The sequence below is a fragment of the Strix uralensis genome, chromosome 27 (assembly GCF_047716275.1).
Source record: "Strix uralensis isolate ZFMK-TIS-50842 chromosome 27, bStrUra1, whole genome shotgun sequence".
In the NCBI taxonomy this organism is placed as follows: Eukaryota; Metazoa; Chordata; class Aves; order Strigiformes; family Strigidae; genus Strix; species Strix uralensis.
The window spans coordinates 4,186,209-4,202,182 of record NC_133998.1 but is presented as its reverse complement, the minus strand read 5'-3'; the positions used below and the strand labels follow the sequence as shown (position 1 = coordinate 4,202,182).

Sequence of the window (15,974 nt, the reverse complement as noted above, 5' to 3'; positions counted from 1 at the left end):
GTGCTAATGATTCCAGATGTTTAGCTGAACACATTCCTTTTGATGGAGCAGTTTAAGGAGGATAATAGAGTGTCTAACTAGGTTCATAATATTTCAGCGGCACTTTGCTGAACTGCCGCGCTGTGATTGGTACTGTGCCTCTGGCTCCTGCAGCCCTAACTAGCCCAATTAGGCACCATTTCAGCGTATGTGGGTTTTTTTTAAATGTCTGTTCTTCCTGATTCTCAGCACTCCCCAAGGCTCCTGGGACACCAGTGGTGACAGAGACAACAGCCACAAGTATCACCATCACCTGGGACTCTGGAAATCCAGACCCTGTGTCCTACTATGTCATTGAATACAAGTCTAAAAGCCAGGATGGACCGTATCAGATCAAAGAGGACATCACCACCACGCGCTACAGTATTGGGGGGCTCAGCCCCAACTCTGAGTACGAGATCTGGGTCTCTGCAGTCAACAGCATCGGGCAGGGACCTCCCAGTGAGTCAGTGGTCACTCGCACTGGGGAACAAGCTCCTGCCAGTGCCCCCCGTAACGTGCAGGGACGAATGCTGAGCAGCACCACCATGATCATCCAGTGGGAGGAACCGGTGGAGCCCAATGGGCAGATCCGTGGCTATCGTGTCTATTATACCATGGAGCCCGATCAACCCGTTAGCAACTGGCAGAAGCACAACGTGGATGACAGCCTCCTGACCACGGTGGGCAGCCTTCTCGAGGACGAAACCTACACGGTCCGGGTCCTGGCCTTCACCTCTGTGGGAGACGGGCCCCTTTCTGACCCCATCCAGGTTAAGACGCAGCAAGGAGGTGAGCACCTGCGTCACTAACCTGGGCTGCAGGAGGGAGAGGTGTTGGCTTACAGCATTAACCAGCTGTGGCTGCTGTGTCACCAGAGCATCTTTTTCTTTATTGGTTCAATTTGGTTAAAATAGAAATCATTTTCCATGAGGATGCTCGGTCCAGTGGCTGGAGCCAGAGGGCCTGGTGCATAATTTCTGATCTGTTTTTTCTCGGAAAGGTTGTTGCTTAAATGGGTGGGGCAAGCAATTATGCAGAGAGAATCCATTTCCTCTGTGCCATGTTTCAAAGTGAGCTATCTTACTGCTTCCAGCTTCTAAAAGTCTTTAATAGACCTAAAAACACTCCCTGCCCAGGCAGAAGTGAAGCTTAACTCTTCTTAAAGTACCCAGAAACTACCTTCTTGAAGATGAGTGGGGAATGAGCCTTATTTTGCCTTTTTCTAAAAGGGGAGGAAAACAAAGCCTTAAGTGTCACAGCAGATGTGTTGAGCTGAGAACAAAAGGTGTTCAATCACAGGTTGTCACCCAGCCTGCGTTCGGGTGCTCTGCTTGTGGTGTGGTGTGCTGATGAGGAAACCCTATGGGCTGCTCATGGGCTTCCCACTTGGAGAATCTTTTATTACTGGGGATTAGTGGGAAGGGCTGTATCCTGCACCTCCAGTATCCAGTAGGACTCTTCTGTCTCTAGTAGCTCTGGACATGCTCGAGTCCTGCAGTGGGATTTAACCCTCCGCTGCATTAAAGGAAGGGCCTGAGCGTGGTGTTTTGCTGCTGATGTGCTCTTCACACACAGGCTTTGAAGAAAACAGGGTAGGGGTCTTCTAATTAACCAAGTTAATGCGGTTTCTCCTGTCTCTCATCTTGCCTCCTCTGCCCCGTCGGCTCCTTCTCTATGTCAGTTCCTGGGCAGCCGATGAACTTCCGAGCAGAAGCCAAGACGGAGACAAGCATCGTGTTGTCGTGGAGCCCTCCCCGCCAGGAGATCATAGTGAAGTATGAGCTCCTCTATAAGGAAGGAGACCACAGCAGGGAGGTGAGTCCAGAGAGGAGAAGCGCAAAAGGTTGGGGCGCCGAGGAGCATCCCGGCCCTCCGTTCCCCAAGGTGGCTGAGAGAGGGGAGTAGGGCAGGTGTCTCTGGGCAGGGCTCGCCTCTGCTCCTTTTTGTTTGTTTTTATTTTTTTCTTCCCCCTCGCCCATCTCAGGTGCTGAAGAACTTCGAGCCAACGACCTCCTTCACAGTGGAAGAACTGAAGCCCAACACTGAGTATGTCTTCCGGCTGGCCGCCCGCTCAGCTCTGGGCCTGGGCGCCTTCACCCCGGAGGTCAGAGAGCGCACCTTGCAGTCTAGTAGGTGTCTCTCCTTTTCCCACCCTTCTCTGAGGGGAAGACAGTCAGGGAGCCAGAGATGGTGGGCACAGGGGTACGGAGCTGTGGGGCGGACGTTCGCGGTGCTGCGGCGTTTCACACGACTGGGCTCCCTCTGCAGGGAGGCGGGTGGAGGGTGGGGGGGTGCCTTTGGGACCTGCTGCCTTCTGCTTCCCTGCCCCAGAGAGCCGAGATGCAAACGAATTGTGGAGCTGGTGCATGCTTTGGGCGGGTGATGGGAGGCCAGATAGCACCGTCCACTCGATGGGGTGGGGAGCGGTGAAGAGCTTGTTGATGGGCCGCGCTGGCCTTTGGTGCTGAGCATGCTCAGGGAGGACGGCACCCCGCCGGCGTGCAGCAGCTTGCCCGTCCACCAGCAGAAACTGAGCAGCAGCTCTCTGGAAGGGGGGCACAAGCAATGGAGCAGGGAGACAGTGGGGGAATCGGGAGGAAGAGGAGAAGGGAAGGTGATTAATCAAAAGTCCAACCAGCCTTTGGGAAAGCAGTCCTCAACGCTCTTTTCCATGAGCGACTTCGTAGCCGCGGGGAGGAAGGCCTGCTGGCCCAGCAAGCACTGGGAACGGTCCCATTTGGGCTCCGGCAGAGCGGGAGAGAGGAGTCATGTGGAGGCTGGCGGGGGGATATTAATGACACCAGGATGGAGCGTATGCAACCAAAATGTGCTGGTTTTAGTTTAATGGATTGTCTCCCTTCGCTGTTGCCCTGGGGACAATAACCCTGGATGGCAATATTTCAACCTGGGCTTTTCACAGATCTTTGCTTTTAAATGAGGTGTTTTTTCACTGCATGAGTGGCTGTGGCAGCTGTTCTTTGTGTTTTCTGTCTCCTCTCATCTCTACTAAATCACTCCGCTGCAGTTTGGAGTAGCCGGGAGCAGAACTAACTCAGAAATGGCTCTGGTCACCAGTGTGAGGAGAGAGAGTGCCTGCTCCCATCTCTCAGAGTCCTTAACAAGGGAGAGCAGCGGGCTCTCGGCTGGGCGCCTGCCCCATCTTTCCGTTTTAATTGTCACGTCCTGCTGTCTCTCTCTCTCTTTCCCCTGTCTCTCTCCTTCTCTTTCTCTCCCCCCAGGAGTGGGAAGAAAGAGGAGTCTGTTTCTGCATAGACAGAATTCCTTACTCGGGCTTTCTCAGGCCTCCAGTCCATTCAAAGATATTTTGTTTTCTTCTTTCCTTCAAATGTTTTTCCCCTTTTTTCCTTCTTTTTTTTTTTTTTAACTTCTCTCTACATATTGAAAGAAAATCCTTTCCTGACTGCTGCAAATCTGCTGGTTCTGATCCCAGTATGGTACTGTCAGAGGGAGCGTCACTGTGGGGTGGGGGAAAATGAACTGAAAGGACCTGAAAAATAAGTGTCAAACTTACACTCTGCTTCTGTTTTCCAAGGGATTTCCCTCCTTGAGATTTGTGGGGATGGGAGGAAAAGAGGGTCTGGGATTTGTGCTTTTTGGTTTGATAAAAACAGGCTGGAAGAGGCATGTGGGAGCTGATGGCAGTAGAGCTTAGTGACACTGAAAATTTTTCCCTAAAGGGTGAAGAGAAGGGGATCCGGGAAAGGGGAAGGCTTTGGGGCTTTTTCTAACTTGGCACCTGCCCAGAATGAGGCCTGGTTTATTTCTCTGTAGCTCAGCTTTCATAGGGATAGTTTCATTAATTTAACGCTCTTAAGAACATCAGCTGGGAGCTGTCAGTGTCCTGTAACACGATGAAACATTTTTTCCTGGCTGGCTGTTGGAGGAACGAGTCAATTCTCCCTGGTCCGGGTGACATCCTTCGGCTCACAGACCTTCTGGCTCGGGACAGGCTTTTGTGTCTTCCCTTTGCAGCTCCTTTTCCGTTCAGCTCCTCCTTGGCCCGCTCCATGGCTCTCCTTTCTTTTCTCTTCTGCTGTCTGCTTGCCTGCCTGCATGCTCTCGCAGCCCGATGAAACCAGCTCCCTGCTCTCTGTCTGTCTGTCTCTTGCTGGGCGGTTTCACACCACGATGGCATCTTGTCTCTGCAACAGCAAAGCCTCCTTCGTCCTCCTGCAGCCTGCCAAGGCGTTCGGTGCTCTCCCCCTCCTAGCTCAGCTGGCAAGCATGTGCCTGCATGCCGCAGCCCTCCCTGCATTGCACACCTTTCTGCACAACACCCTTCACCTCCCTGTCAGGGTGGCTCCTCCTGAGCATCATAACCAAAGTAAAATCCATTAAACTAAAGGTAAAGTATCTTTTTCTTCTTGAAGTAGCTGGGTTTTAACTCTTCAAGTACCAGAGACGTAGATTGTAAAAATAACAGAATCTCATGGTTGGAAGAAGCTGGTTTGCCCTTTCTAACTAGCCATGACCTTCCCAGGGCTCCTTGGCAACTCTCCTACTGCAAAATTTCAGAGTGCAAAGCATGTGTCAACAGATGGGCTGTCAGGGTGGGTGCTACGAGGCTGCACGTGCAGGTGTAGAGGAACAACCGGGCTTTCTTGCCCTCTGTTCCTTCCTAAGAAAGGATGTTTCCCCCACCCATTAGCTCTGCTCTCCTTCCCTTCCCCCTTCCTCACAGTCTATGAAGTGAACGAAATTTATACAAAGTCTATGGTACCTAAAGGGTTAAAAAACATTGTATTGTACAAGATCAGTAAGGGTCATTCTTGTGGCTTGGACAGTCAACTTTAAAGCATGTAAAAGATGCAGTTCAGGTGAGTACTGGCTGGTCTCAAGCGGATTCACAAATACAGTCCACCCTGTTGCTGCAGGCTCACACACACGTGCGTGGGTCTGCACACACTCACGTATGTCCTGGAGCCCGTGGGAGGGCAGGGAGGGGTTCCCAAAGAGCTGTCTGCCTGGCAAAAACAGAGGCCAGCGGACAAAGATGATGATCTCCTGGCTGGGGGGGCTCTTGCCTGTGCTGCGCCTCCCTGTCCAGCAAAGGGGCTTGTTGCAGAGGTGGGCTCATGGCCTCCGCTTTGGGCTGCTTGGTACTTTGGTACTTTGCCTCCTGCCTACAGCTCCCACTCCTCGGTGCTGTCCCCACGCACGCACGCACGTACGTCTCCAGGGTCACGCAGGTTGGGCTGGATTGTGAAGGAAACTCACAGTGCCATGAACTCCCCAGATGCGTCTCCAGTATGGCCAGCCAGCACTTGGTGGCTGTTTTCATCCAGGTGCTGTAGTCAATGAGAGTGACGGGGAGGGGGTCCGGGCGGGATCTGGGCCTTCTCCCCCATCACCCATCCCCCCTGCCTTTTTGACCAGAGAAAGTACAAACCATCCCAAAAGGAGGCCTCACTCCAGGGCCTCTCGGTAGGTCCCTGTGCTGGAGCGTAGAGGGTGAGTGAGCGAGCCAGCGTGACCACGCGCAGCAGCTGCCAGTGCAAACAGTGAACCCAAGTGCCAGCTGGAGCTCCGGCTCTGCTTACTGGGGCTTTCTTAATGAGTTGCAGGATGGAAAGGGTAGGTCAGGTCAGACCCTCTCTGCAGTGGGTTTCTCAGCTGTGGTGGCTTTGGCTGGACTGCTAAGCAGGAAAAGTGGCTTTTAATACTGCCAGCCTCTGATGGGGAGGAAAAAGAAGAGAACAGCATCCTGGCAGGCACTGGAAGAGGGTTGAGTCTTTTCCTCCATACCCTGAAAGGGACTTGGGGTGCTTCTGGGGTGTGGGAAGGAGCAGCACACCTCCATTCTGGAGATGCTGGTGCTGCATCAATCACAGCAGATGGAGAGAGCTATAGGGGGAAGGAAATCCATCAGTGGGAATCTGCCGCCCTGCTCTCTGGTCTCTGTACAGGTGGCTTAGCAAAAGAGAATAGACTGGGGTCCAAAATTGCCATTACTGCAGTAGCTAGGGTTCTGCTGGCAGGGGGCAGGAGCTCCGTCCAGGGAGCTAGCAGTGAGGCAGGGTGGCATTTTAAAAGCCAGTCATGTGCAGAAACCCACCAGGAGCTTGGTCTGGCCTCGTAGCTCAGTTTCTCTTGTTCTCTTGTAAGAAAGTCTAATAAGTTAGCAGTTGAAGCGTGGAAGGTAGGTAAACAGACTGGGAATGTTCTGGAAGGAGTCACTTTTTATATCAGTATTATTTTATTATTATGATTTCCTTTCTGATGTTTTTTTGTTTCAAATTGCTGGCTTGATTTATGTTTATTTTCCAGTTTTTTCCTTTTGGTTTTGTTTGTTTGACATATTTTGTATTATTTTGCGTGGCTAGCCATGGCCAGGGATCATCACCCTCTGCAGTGGGATTTCTGAGGATAAGGGTTTCATTCTACCATTTTAAATACAGCCAAAATGTAGCAATAAAGCATGAAAGTAGGAGAACACCACCCAAAATGTCCTACTGGACAGAGTGCTCAGCACTGCAGGGTAAGAACTGTATTTGCCCTTCCTGCGAAACCCACTTCTGTTTAATGGAGGCATACGCAAAGCATGTGGCTTTCACTCCAGTGCAAACCTGGCAAAGTGTGACTTGATTTAGCAGAGTCCTCAAGGCAAGCTGCGCCTAAACATCTGTTTGTGACTCAGGGATGGGAGTAAGAGGTTTGAAAAAAATCATTCCTCTGTAAAAGAGTTTTTTGTTGATTAAAAAGCAACAGAGAAATGAGAAATGGTGACCAGCATTTATCTACTCCTGTGCTTCTTGCAGATGATGCTTTGGGGGCTTATAAGGACACCCCAGTTTCTGGCAGTGTCTGCAGAGAGCTAAGAGCTCTTTATTGCAGTTTGACTGTTTTGGGTGAGATTAGATTTGCAGAGTTGCCTTGAAAATGTTTCACTCTCTCTGCTTACCTGGGCTGATTGATTGTAATTAGTGACTGAAAGAAGTCTGGCCTAAGATCTCCCAAAGTGACCAGGTTCCAGTTGGGGTACAGAAGTGGCAGGCTCTTTGTCCGGACTTCTCCAAGGTCTCCGACCCGTGGCATGTCCATCAGCAAACCTGTGTTTCTCACAGCTCTCCCTGTATCTCAAGGCACGGCCATGGCGTGGCAGCGTGCGCCCCGGCACGTAGTGTCTGACGGAGCTGGTGTCAGCGTCCTGCTTCCTACTGAGCAGACCGTGCTAAAAATTACCAACTGCAGCTCCGTAAACACCGAAGTGAGCAGCCCTGCACTAGAAAGCTGTGGTTTACACCTTCCCCATCTCCTGAAAATCAGCCCTTAGACAGTTGACTGCTGCCACCGTGAGAACATGCGACTGCGTAGGGCCACAGTTCCAAAGGTCCTCCCAGGGCTTTCAGAAATACCATGACGTAGTTTAGGCGGAGGCTGCAACGGGAGTTAGAGCTGCTGCCACTTCTGAAGACCCCACTGGGTACCTGAATACATTGTCAAACCCACTGCCTCTCTCCTTTGCAAGTCTTTTCTCTAAAACCCTCCTACCTAAACACGCTGTGGACTCACTTCTTGGCAATATCCTGGGCATTACCACCGTGGTTTTCACCTCCTTCAGTCTGTGGACAACTAATAACTTCCATCTGGAGGTACAGACTCTTAAATTTAAGCCTCCTGGCAAAAGATTTGCTTTTCTTACTTACTTTTAACAGATCCCTTCAAAGAAATTCAAGATCCCAGAGACTGCAGTTTGGAAACAAGTGCTTTACCAGCCAGGGCAGGGTTTGCCAGACTGCTGTAAAACAAGGAGCTAAAGGAAAGGTCTTTTATAGGGTAAAGCTGGGTGCTTAGTTTTGTGCCAGCTACACTAAGTAGAAGCAGCAGGACCCCTCTTGGCTAGCCCGCTTGCTGTTTTAGTCCTTTGCTTTATAACATTTCAGTTTTAATGCCCCATTGCATTTCCGTTGGCTTTTTTTTCTTTTCATTTTAAAAAAAAAAAAAAAAGACAACAACAAAAAGCTCTCTTCTTTTTTAATTTTATCTTCCTAAACCAAATTTTTGTACGTTTTATTTTAGATTTTTTTGTTATCATTTTCCTTTTTTTTTCTTTTATCTTTCCCATCTTTTGTTTTTTCCCCCTTCTTCCCTTTCCTTCCTGAATTTTCCCCCCTCGTAGAACCGTCTGCCCCCCCTCAAGACGTAAAATGCGTCAGCACCAGATCCACCGCCATTCTGGTAAGTTGGCGGCCGCCTCCGGCTGAAAGCCAAAATGGCATCCTGGCTGGCTACAGCGTCTACTATCGAGCGCTGGACTCTGAGGACACGGAGCTTAAGGAGGTGAATGATATCCCCCCAACCACCAGTCAGATCCTACTGGAGTCCCTGGAGAAGTGGACAGAGTATCGCATCACTGTCGTGGCTCATACGGAGGTGGGGCCGGGCCCGGAGAGCTCGCCGGTTATCGTCCGGACAGATGAAGATGGTAATTGCACTTTTTCTGGTTTTCTCCTGAGTCCCCTGGTGAATACGTGTCCCAGGAGTGGGCTTTTCCCACGCTGGGGAGGACACGTCGAGTCCCTTCTCGTGGCTCGTGTGGTGTAAGAGCAAAGCCCGAACGGGGCCTCAACGCAGCCGCCGGTCCAAGACGTGCAGCATCCTTTGCTGCCATCTCCCCGAGCCTTTCTGAGAATTGGGGTCTGTAGGGTTGTCCTTCCCTGCTCTGGGGTTGGGGATTTTTTAGATTTCTAGGGTTTTTTTAAATATCAAGCCTCTGCACAGCTTTTCCTGAAAAGATACTCTTACTGAGCAAGGAAACAGCTGAGGCAGCAAGGAAATGAAATCAGAGAAGAGGAGATGATTGCTGCCAGAAACTGTTTTAAAATACTAAGAGTTCTTCCCACACATTCTTTGTTACTCGCTCCTCTTTAAGTCACAATTTTGGTTAGTGTTAGAAAGGAGGAATCTCTGTTAAAGTTTCAAAAAACCTTCAGCGACGAGGAGTTTAGACTCCAATTCAGTGGCCCAGCTCAGCAACTTTTAGCACAAACAGGAACAAGACTGAATTCTCCTGGTATTTCTACAGTAAAATAAAACCAGGAAAAAATGTGAATGTGTGCGTGAAGGGAGAGCACCCTCACTGTGGGGGTGAGCTAGGACTCTCAAATAATATAGGTCAAGTGAATAACATAAGTAACTTCCAAACTTCTCCATCCCCAATAAAAAGAATTTTTTAGAAAGCAACAGGTTTGTCCCCAGGGTGGGTCCTGTTTCCCTGAGCCCACAGCCAAATGGATAGAATACCTTGCTCAGAGAAAGTATGGTTTTCTTGCAGATAAAGCTGTATAATTATTCTCAATTATTACTGATAATAGTAATTCCAAAAATTCAGCCCAAATTCCATCCAAGACATCTCTTGGTTTGTGTCCTGAGATTATGCAGCGGCTGTAACCACCAACCCACCTGTCCTGCCTGAGAGACAAGGACACTCCAAGGGCGAGTTCCCCTCCTCATCCTCTCCACCCAAGGACCAGGTGGTCCATCCCACAGGCAGGACCAGAGCTTTTCTGGCTCATTAGAATTGGCACTGCCCTCAGAATGTGGTCTGGAACTGTATGGTTTCTTCCATCTGAGCAAACTGGGGGCAAAGGCGCCTGTGGAAGAATGGCTGGACTGTGGGATGAACCTGTTCCCATGCATATCTCCGAGCCACGCAGATTAGATCCCGCAGAACTTCTTCCCTGTTTCACTGAGTAAAGGCCGTGGCAGATGATGGGGTATCTAGTTTGACTGTTAAGTCTCCCCCACCTTTCAGGGCTGTAGATGCAGCGTGTGTATGTCCCATAGGTGAAGTGAAGTGACAGGCTCTGGATAGAAGCCCCCAAGTGACTCTTGGTCCTTTCTTGCCTTCCTCGCAGTGCCCAGTGCGCCGCCTCGGAAAGTGGAGGTGGAGGTCCTGAACTCCACTGCAATCCAAGTGTTCTGGCGCTCTCCAGTCCAGAACCGCCAGCATGGCCAGATCCGCGGCTACCAGGTCCACTATGTCCGCATGGAGAACGGCGAGGCCAGGGGGCTGCCCCAGATCAAGGATATCATGCTGGCTGATGCCCAGGTAAGGACTCGCCTCCTGCTCCGATCTCCTCCCGTGGAAGGTGTGAGGGGGTGGGTGCTCCAGCCGCCTTGTCTCATCCCGAGCAACGTAATGCTGGAGAAAGTAGATGAGTGTCTCTGTGACAAGGTATATGTTGTCTTTCTGCAGTTCATTTGCACTCCCAGACAATAGCTATTGTGGAAGAGTATGAACTGCTGTCCCAGCACTGAACTAAATACCACCCATCCTCCCTGTGTCTGGGAAGTCTTTTAAGACAGACAAAGGCCACAGTGGAATCTACTAATTTCTCCCACTCTACTTCTTCCTTCATGCTGGCCTGGTAACTTCTGACCTTGTGTGGCTGCTTGCTCAGGGACTCCTTCCTCATGCTGTGTCTCTGTCTTTCCCTTCTTTCCCCTCTTGTATTCTCATGTGCAAAACCTCTCTTGTTCTCTGCCCAGTGGGAAACAGATGACACTGCTGAATACGTAAGTAAAAAAGTAAAAATCCTCCCATCCTGGTTCTCCCTTCCCTTCTCCCACTTCCTGTTGTGGTGTGAGATTTTCCTTTTCCTTTATTTTTTTGCAGTTGCAGTGTGCCTGTTTTAAAGCCTGTTGTTGGTGTTCCCATGCATTGTCCCCACCCTCTTGACTTTGCTCTGCAACCCTCTGTGATTGTGTAGTTTGTCAGCACGCAGCAATACTGCAGGGTTTTCCCCTCGGCTCTGAGGGAAGGCTGAGCCTGGTGCTCCTCCATGGGGAAGCAGACAGGACGTTACACTGGGGACTACCTTGAACACGTGCTTAAAGATGAGCTGGTCTGCAAGCACCTCTGGCTTGTGTCTGAAAAACATCGGCTGAAAAGCACTGGGTAATCAAAGCCCTGTAACTCCTAAGCTATCAGGGCATGAACAAATGCCTTGTGCCCTTAAAGGGCCAAGATTCTTAGATACGTGTTAATACAAAGCACTGAATGACTATTGGCCCTTTTACCTTTGAAGTAGACCTTAAAATCAGCTTGGCTGTTCAGCGTTTGCTACTTCTGCTGAAATGCTAAATGGTTTCCATGATCTTACAGCTACAAAGCAGTAGGAGAAGGCATTTCCTTCTTGGAATGGCAGGGTCCCAAAATAATGCGCTGCTAAATCGAATGTTTTCATGTTTCCTAGAGATTGCTAAGTGCCCTACAAAAGTAAGGGGCCTCTCTTTTACGGATGGAGAAACTGAGTCACATGAAAGGCAAAGCCTCTTGCCTAAAATCTTAATAAAACTCAGTGGCATGTGTGAAAGCAGAATACTTGACTTCTAGAAGACAGAGCTGTCTCTGTAGCTGATGGCTTCCACACTTGTTGATGAAAATCCTGCTGTTTGGAAGTTCTGCTGTTCCACTCCCTGCTCAGCTTTGGGGGCAATACAGATATTTTCAGGACCAGCAAATTCTTCCAAAGTGCTGCCCTGAGATTTAATATTGAAAGCACAAAAGGGCAGTGGGAGGTGAGGGGAGAAGGCAGCCATAAAATACGCAGAACATTCACATCTCCCTCCTTTTCAGGGCCTTGGAGAAAACCCTGCTGCATATGCTTTCATCCTGTTTGATTTAGCACGGGTATTCCTTTTACAACACAGCCCTTTGAAGGGCCGAATACTTCATGGGGAAGGGCTATTCTTGAGGCCAGTCCGCTAACAAAAGCTCTTGGGAGCCAGGTGTGGTGAGGCTGATAGAGGATGGAGGAAGGAGGGTGTTGGGGATTTAGCAGAGAGCTTTAGCGCGCGAGCAGAAGGTGTCGTCTTGCACTTTGCGTTAAAGCAATCCCTTTAATATTATGAAGGCATTAAAAAATATCTCTGAGGAGAGAAGGGAGGGGGGTAATGGTAAAAAAAAATATAATCTCCCTGAAACTGTTGAGACCTCCTCTGAGACTGCATAGTGAAGAGGAACACTTTGAAGAGCACAACAGCGTTTTGATGGCTGAAGCAGTTTGTGTTGAGATAGGGAATGCGTGAAAGGTAGATCTGGAAGAGAGCACCTTGACCCAGGGCCCTGCAGAGACCCGCTGGCTTTACAGAGGGACTGTTTGCAGCCGGGGTGGGTGGGCCTCTCGCTAAGGGAACGTGGCTCTCATCCTCCTGCCAATTGCCACATCTGACCAGTTGCCCGGGAGCGTCTCGTGGTTGCAGATTCAGTGAATGTTCCTGCATGCTAGAGAAGGGCTGAGACTCCTGCAAGGAGCAGAGATCTACCCGTGTGGATGTGCCTGAATATTTACATGATTCTCCTTTGGAATCTCACAAACAGGAAATGATCATTGCTGGGCTCCAGCCTGAGACTGCATATTCCATTACCGTAGCTGCCTACACCATGAAGGGAGACGGTGCTCGCAGCAAACCGAAAGTGGTCACCACGAAGGGTGCAGGTAGGAGGCTTTTCCTGAACCGTTGGAATTCCCCACTTTCCTAAAGCCAAGAAGCTCTTTCTCCAGACTCAGCTTCTTTCATCCCACTTCCTTCGTGAAGGACAGATTTGCCACAAATACCAGGCTGCCCTGAAGACAAAATTATTTCTAGTAAGGCAGAAGCCCCTTCATTCCTCACACGTAACCCTCACTAAATGACATAATTTTCTATCCAGTGCTGCAGAAAGCCCAGACACACCCAGAAATGCCACAGAGGATGAATTCATTGCTTGTAATCTCTTGTGCTATAAATTTCAGTGCACCAGAAGTAAAAATCTCTGTCTGGTCTGACACTGTGGAGGGACTGTGTAGCTTTGATGGTTGGCGCACACAGGTACCCCGGGGAACGGGAGCCAGAGGTCTGCTGTCATGGTGTTGACTTGCAAAGATCTGAAAAGCAGCAGGCAGAGAGTGGTGGCTTATGCTGCCCACTCTTCTAGCATCGTGTCTGAATATACGTCCCCTCTTTGCTCAGGACTAGCAGAGGGAAAAGTACTGACAATATTGACCTTTCCTCACTGGCATTTCTAGGACCTGGGCTCTGTCTGCACATACCACCCAGATTCATTCCTCGCTTTGACCTATTCTTCGTGGCAAAGCATCTGTCAGCCTCAGTGCAGAGGATGTGGTGCCAAGCTAGGATGGCAAGTCTAAACACAGGAATGACAAAGGGCAACAGGGTATCCCTTGCTCCTCCAGACAGTTGTGTGGCAGGCAGAAAGGAGAGGTACCCGCTCCACCGGTCCTCTCAGCATCTGCCTTCCTGTGGTTTCTGCTCTTGTGGCTGAACCACTGCTCTGCAGTATGGGAAGGGTTTCGTGCAGTGGAGGGAGACCACAATGCCTAGACCTGGTGTTGTGCCTCGTCCAGCCCATCTCTTGTTGGACTGTGGTTACCTTCTCTCACCCCATTTCACTCATGCTCTTTTTTCTGTTCCTGCTGTCAGAGGATGGCTTTCTCCCCTTTTCATTTCTTTTCTTTGTCTACTAACTAGCCCAACCCTGGCTTTCTGTGTATTTTTTTCTTAGTTTTGGGGCAGTCATCTTCACCCTGCCTGTAGCAGCTACATAAACTGACATCATCCCTTGCTTCTGGAAGAACATTGCTCTCTGCCTCTGCAGGGATCGAAGGCCTTTGGTCAGCACTGCATAATTAACCAGGAAACCTCTGCTCCGGCTCTGGAGGCAGCACAGACACTCAGCTGAGTGTACAGGACAGAGAAGGCTCAGGAGCCCTGGCCTGGAACAAACAGGGCTGGAGCTGCCACTGCCCTCCATGCCCTTGCCTTTTCCCTGCCCTAACTCACATCTTCATCTTGTTTTATGTTCTTGTGTTCAGACAAGTGAATGGGATTTCAGCCTGTCCTGCCTAGTTAAGAGAACAGTACACAAAAGAACAAGGTTGCTTTCCAGGACACCAACTCCTGCAGATGTTAGAGCAGGGCACGTTTGAATGTCAGCATCCAGGCTCCTGTCCTCACGCCTTGTAGTGTCAGTGTGCTGTCAGAAGCCTTTTCCTTCACTCGCCCTCCTCTCCTTCCCCCTCCGGCTTTGCCCATGTTTCTTCTCACTAGCTCCCTGGTTCTCATCGTTTCCTTCTTCCTGAGGCTCTTTACACTTTTCATTTTTCTCTCCCAGAGCCTTTCTCTCTGCCTCCCTCCCGTGTCACTCTCTCTTGTCAGCCTTCCTCATCTCTCCCCATTAGGATTTGCAGTGCAGGTGATCAGTCACAGAGGGATGTTTTCTCCAGCACAGTAGCTATTACCCAAAACTCAATTTCCCCCAACTTGAAATAGCTATTTTTAAAAAAATCTTTCAAATGGCTCTGTAACATTCTTATCTTCTTTGCAGTGTTGAGTCAATATACCTTCTGAGAGGAAAGATTTCTTTCTTTATCATTCAGGGCTAGGGGCTGAATTTAAATACAGTAATACATCCAGTTTTCTCCTTTACTGTCCAAACCAATTGCAAAATAAAACACTTCCCCCCCCTCCCAGGGCTTTCTTCTCACCTTTCTTCCAAACAGTATTTGTTGTGCAAATGTAATATTTTCAAGCTCAGCTGATTATAGTAACATTTGTGATAAAAACCGAAACATAAAGGTAATGGCACTGTTTTTCTCTTTAATGTGTTTCTTAGGCATTTCCAGGGGAGGTTCTCCCAGCACTGCTCCCCAGACATTCTGTGGCAGTTTGAAATGGATAAAGCATTTGTTTCAGAGACAACCCCTCATTCCCCTGTTCAGATGTCAGTCGATGCAGCAGGCAGAGTGGTTTCCCCAGTTTGACTCTGCCAGGATCCCTGACACAGGCAGTGTCCTTCCCTGCCTCCTGCTCGCTTCGTGAGCCGCACTACAGCTTTCCAAACCGCCGACCCTCGGCCAGGCTCGTGCTGCGAGAGTGGGCTGGGATCTCTCCTAACTCCATTCTCTCTCCTCTTCCTGTTCAATCAGAACACCAAGGCGGAGAGAGGGAAATTAGATCTCTAATAGTGGATTTGAGTGTAAATGACGCATGAGCTGCTGGAATTAATGCTCTGGTTTCTCCAGCTTCAGGAACCTGTGGGCCTACACCTGTCGTTTAAGTGAGGCTGTGGGCTTGCTTAGCAGTCGGGCAGTGCCAGGGCTCATTAGACAGAGGCACGGCACTGCTGAGCTCCTGCAGCATCCCCCAGATCTGGAGGAACTAGCTGACAGGTTAGGAAGGGAGCTAACTGGAAACACACCAACACCCAGCTATCTTTTCCCTTCCTCCAGAGGAGAGAAACAGCACAGAGTAAGCAGCAGCTCTCCCTATCCTCTGCCTCGCACAGATTTTGGGCTCTTTCCACTCTCTGTGTGCTTCCTTTTTTCTGTACCCAACTGGGTGATCAGATGCCTGCCAGACTCGCTTCGCTGGCCTCATGCCTGCTGCTCAGGACCTGGGGCTGCCCAGACTTCCCTTCCCATCCTTCATTACTTCACCTTCAGCTGCTCTGGACTTCCCAGCCTGAGCCAATCTGTTCCAGTCTCTTTCTGCATGAGCTGTGCTGTGTAATGGAGAGAGAGAGAGGAAGGGAGTTTGGGGGAGTCCAGCGTTCGTTCTTCCCTGCCCTGGGAAGCATCTGCTCAGGTGACTGGGACAGGAGGCTGGGAGTCAGGACTCCGGAGTTTGCTCTTCCCAGCTGTGGGAGGGTGTGTGGTCCAGCGATAAGGGAGGAGCTGTGCGTGCCTTTCCATCCTGAGGAAAGGGAAGAAAATAAATCCAGAAATGTGTCAGTACCTCACAGCTGACACGTTGGCAGTGCACCTCACTTCCTAAACTTGATAGAGACCATCCACCTGTACCGTGGGTGGGTAGCAGCAGCTTGCTTCACAAGGGGATACGCTAAAGTATGCAGAGTCGAGCTGAAACCTTGCCACTGATTTGAGGAACCTGTTGCTGCAGCTTCGGAGTCTCTGCATCTCCTCACC

General features: G+C 50.0%; 1 protein-coding gene across 20 annotated transcripts in view; it reads left to right on the top strand.

Annotated features, from left to right (window-relative positions):
* The window catches only part of PTPRS (protein tyrosine phosphatase receptor type S), a 162,751-nt gene that overhangs the window by 116,443 nt on the left and 30,334 nt on the right, over window positions 1-15,974 (top strand). For 11 of the 20 annotated variants that reach the window (XM_074851670.1, XM_074851671.1, XM_074851683.1 and 8 more), the window contains 7 exons: window positions 229-810; window positions 1,703-1,836; window positions 2,006-2,150; window positions 8,162-8,467; window positions 9,900-10,093; window positions 10,534-10,560; window positions 12,368-12,485. In XM_074851670.1, the coding sequence (XP_074707771.1) occupies window positions 229-810; window positions 1,703-1,836; window positions 2,006-2,150; window positions 8,162-8,467; window positions 9,900-10,093; window positions 10,534-10,560; window positions 12,368-12,485 (1,506 nt within the window). The remainder of the gene's footprint in view (window positions 1-228; window positions 811-1,702; window positions 1,837-2,005; window positions 2,151-8,161; window positions 8,468-9,899; window positions 10,094-10,533; window positions 10,561-12,367; window positions 12,486-15,974) is intronic. The other 9 variants (XM_074851686.1, XM_074851687.1, XM_074851685.1 and 6 more) reach the window with 2 other exon arrangements.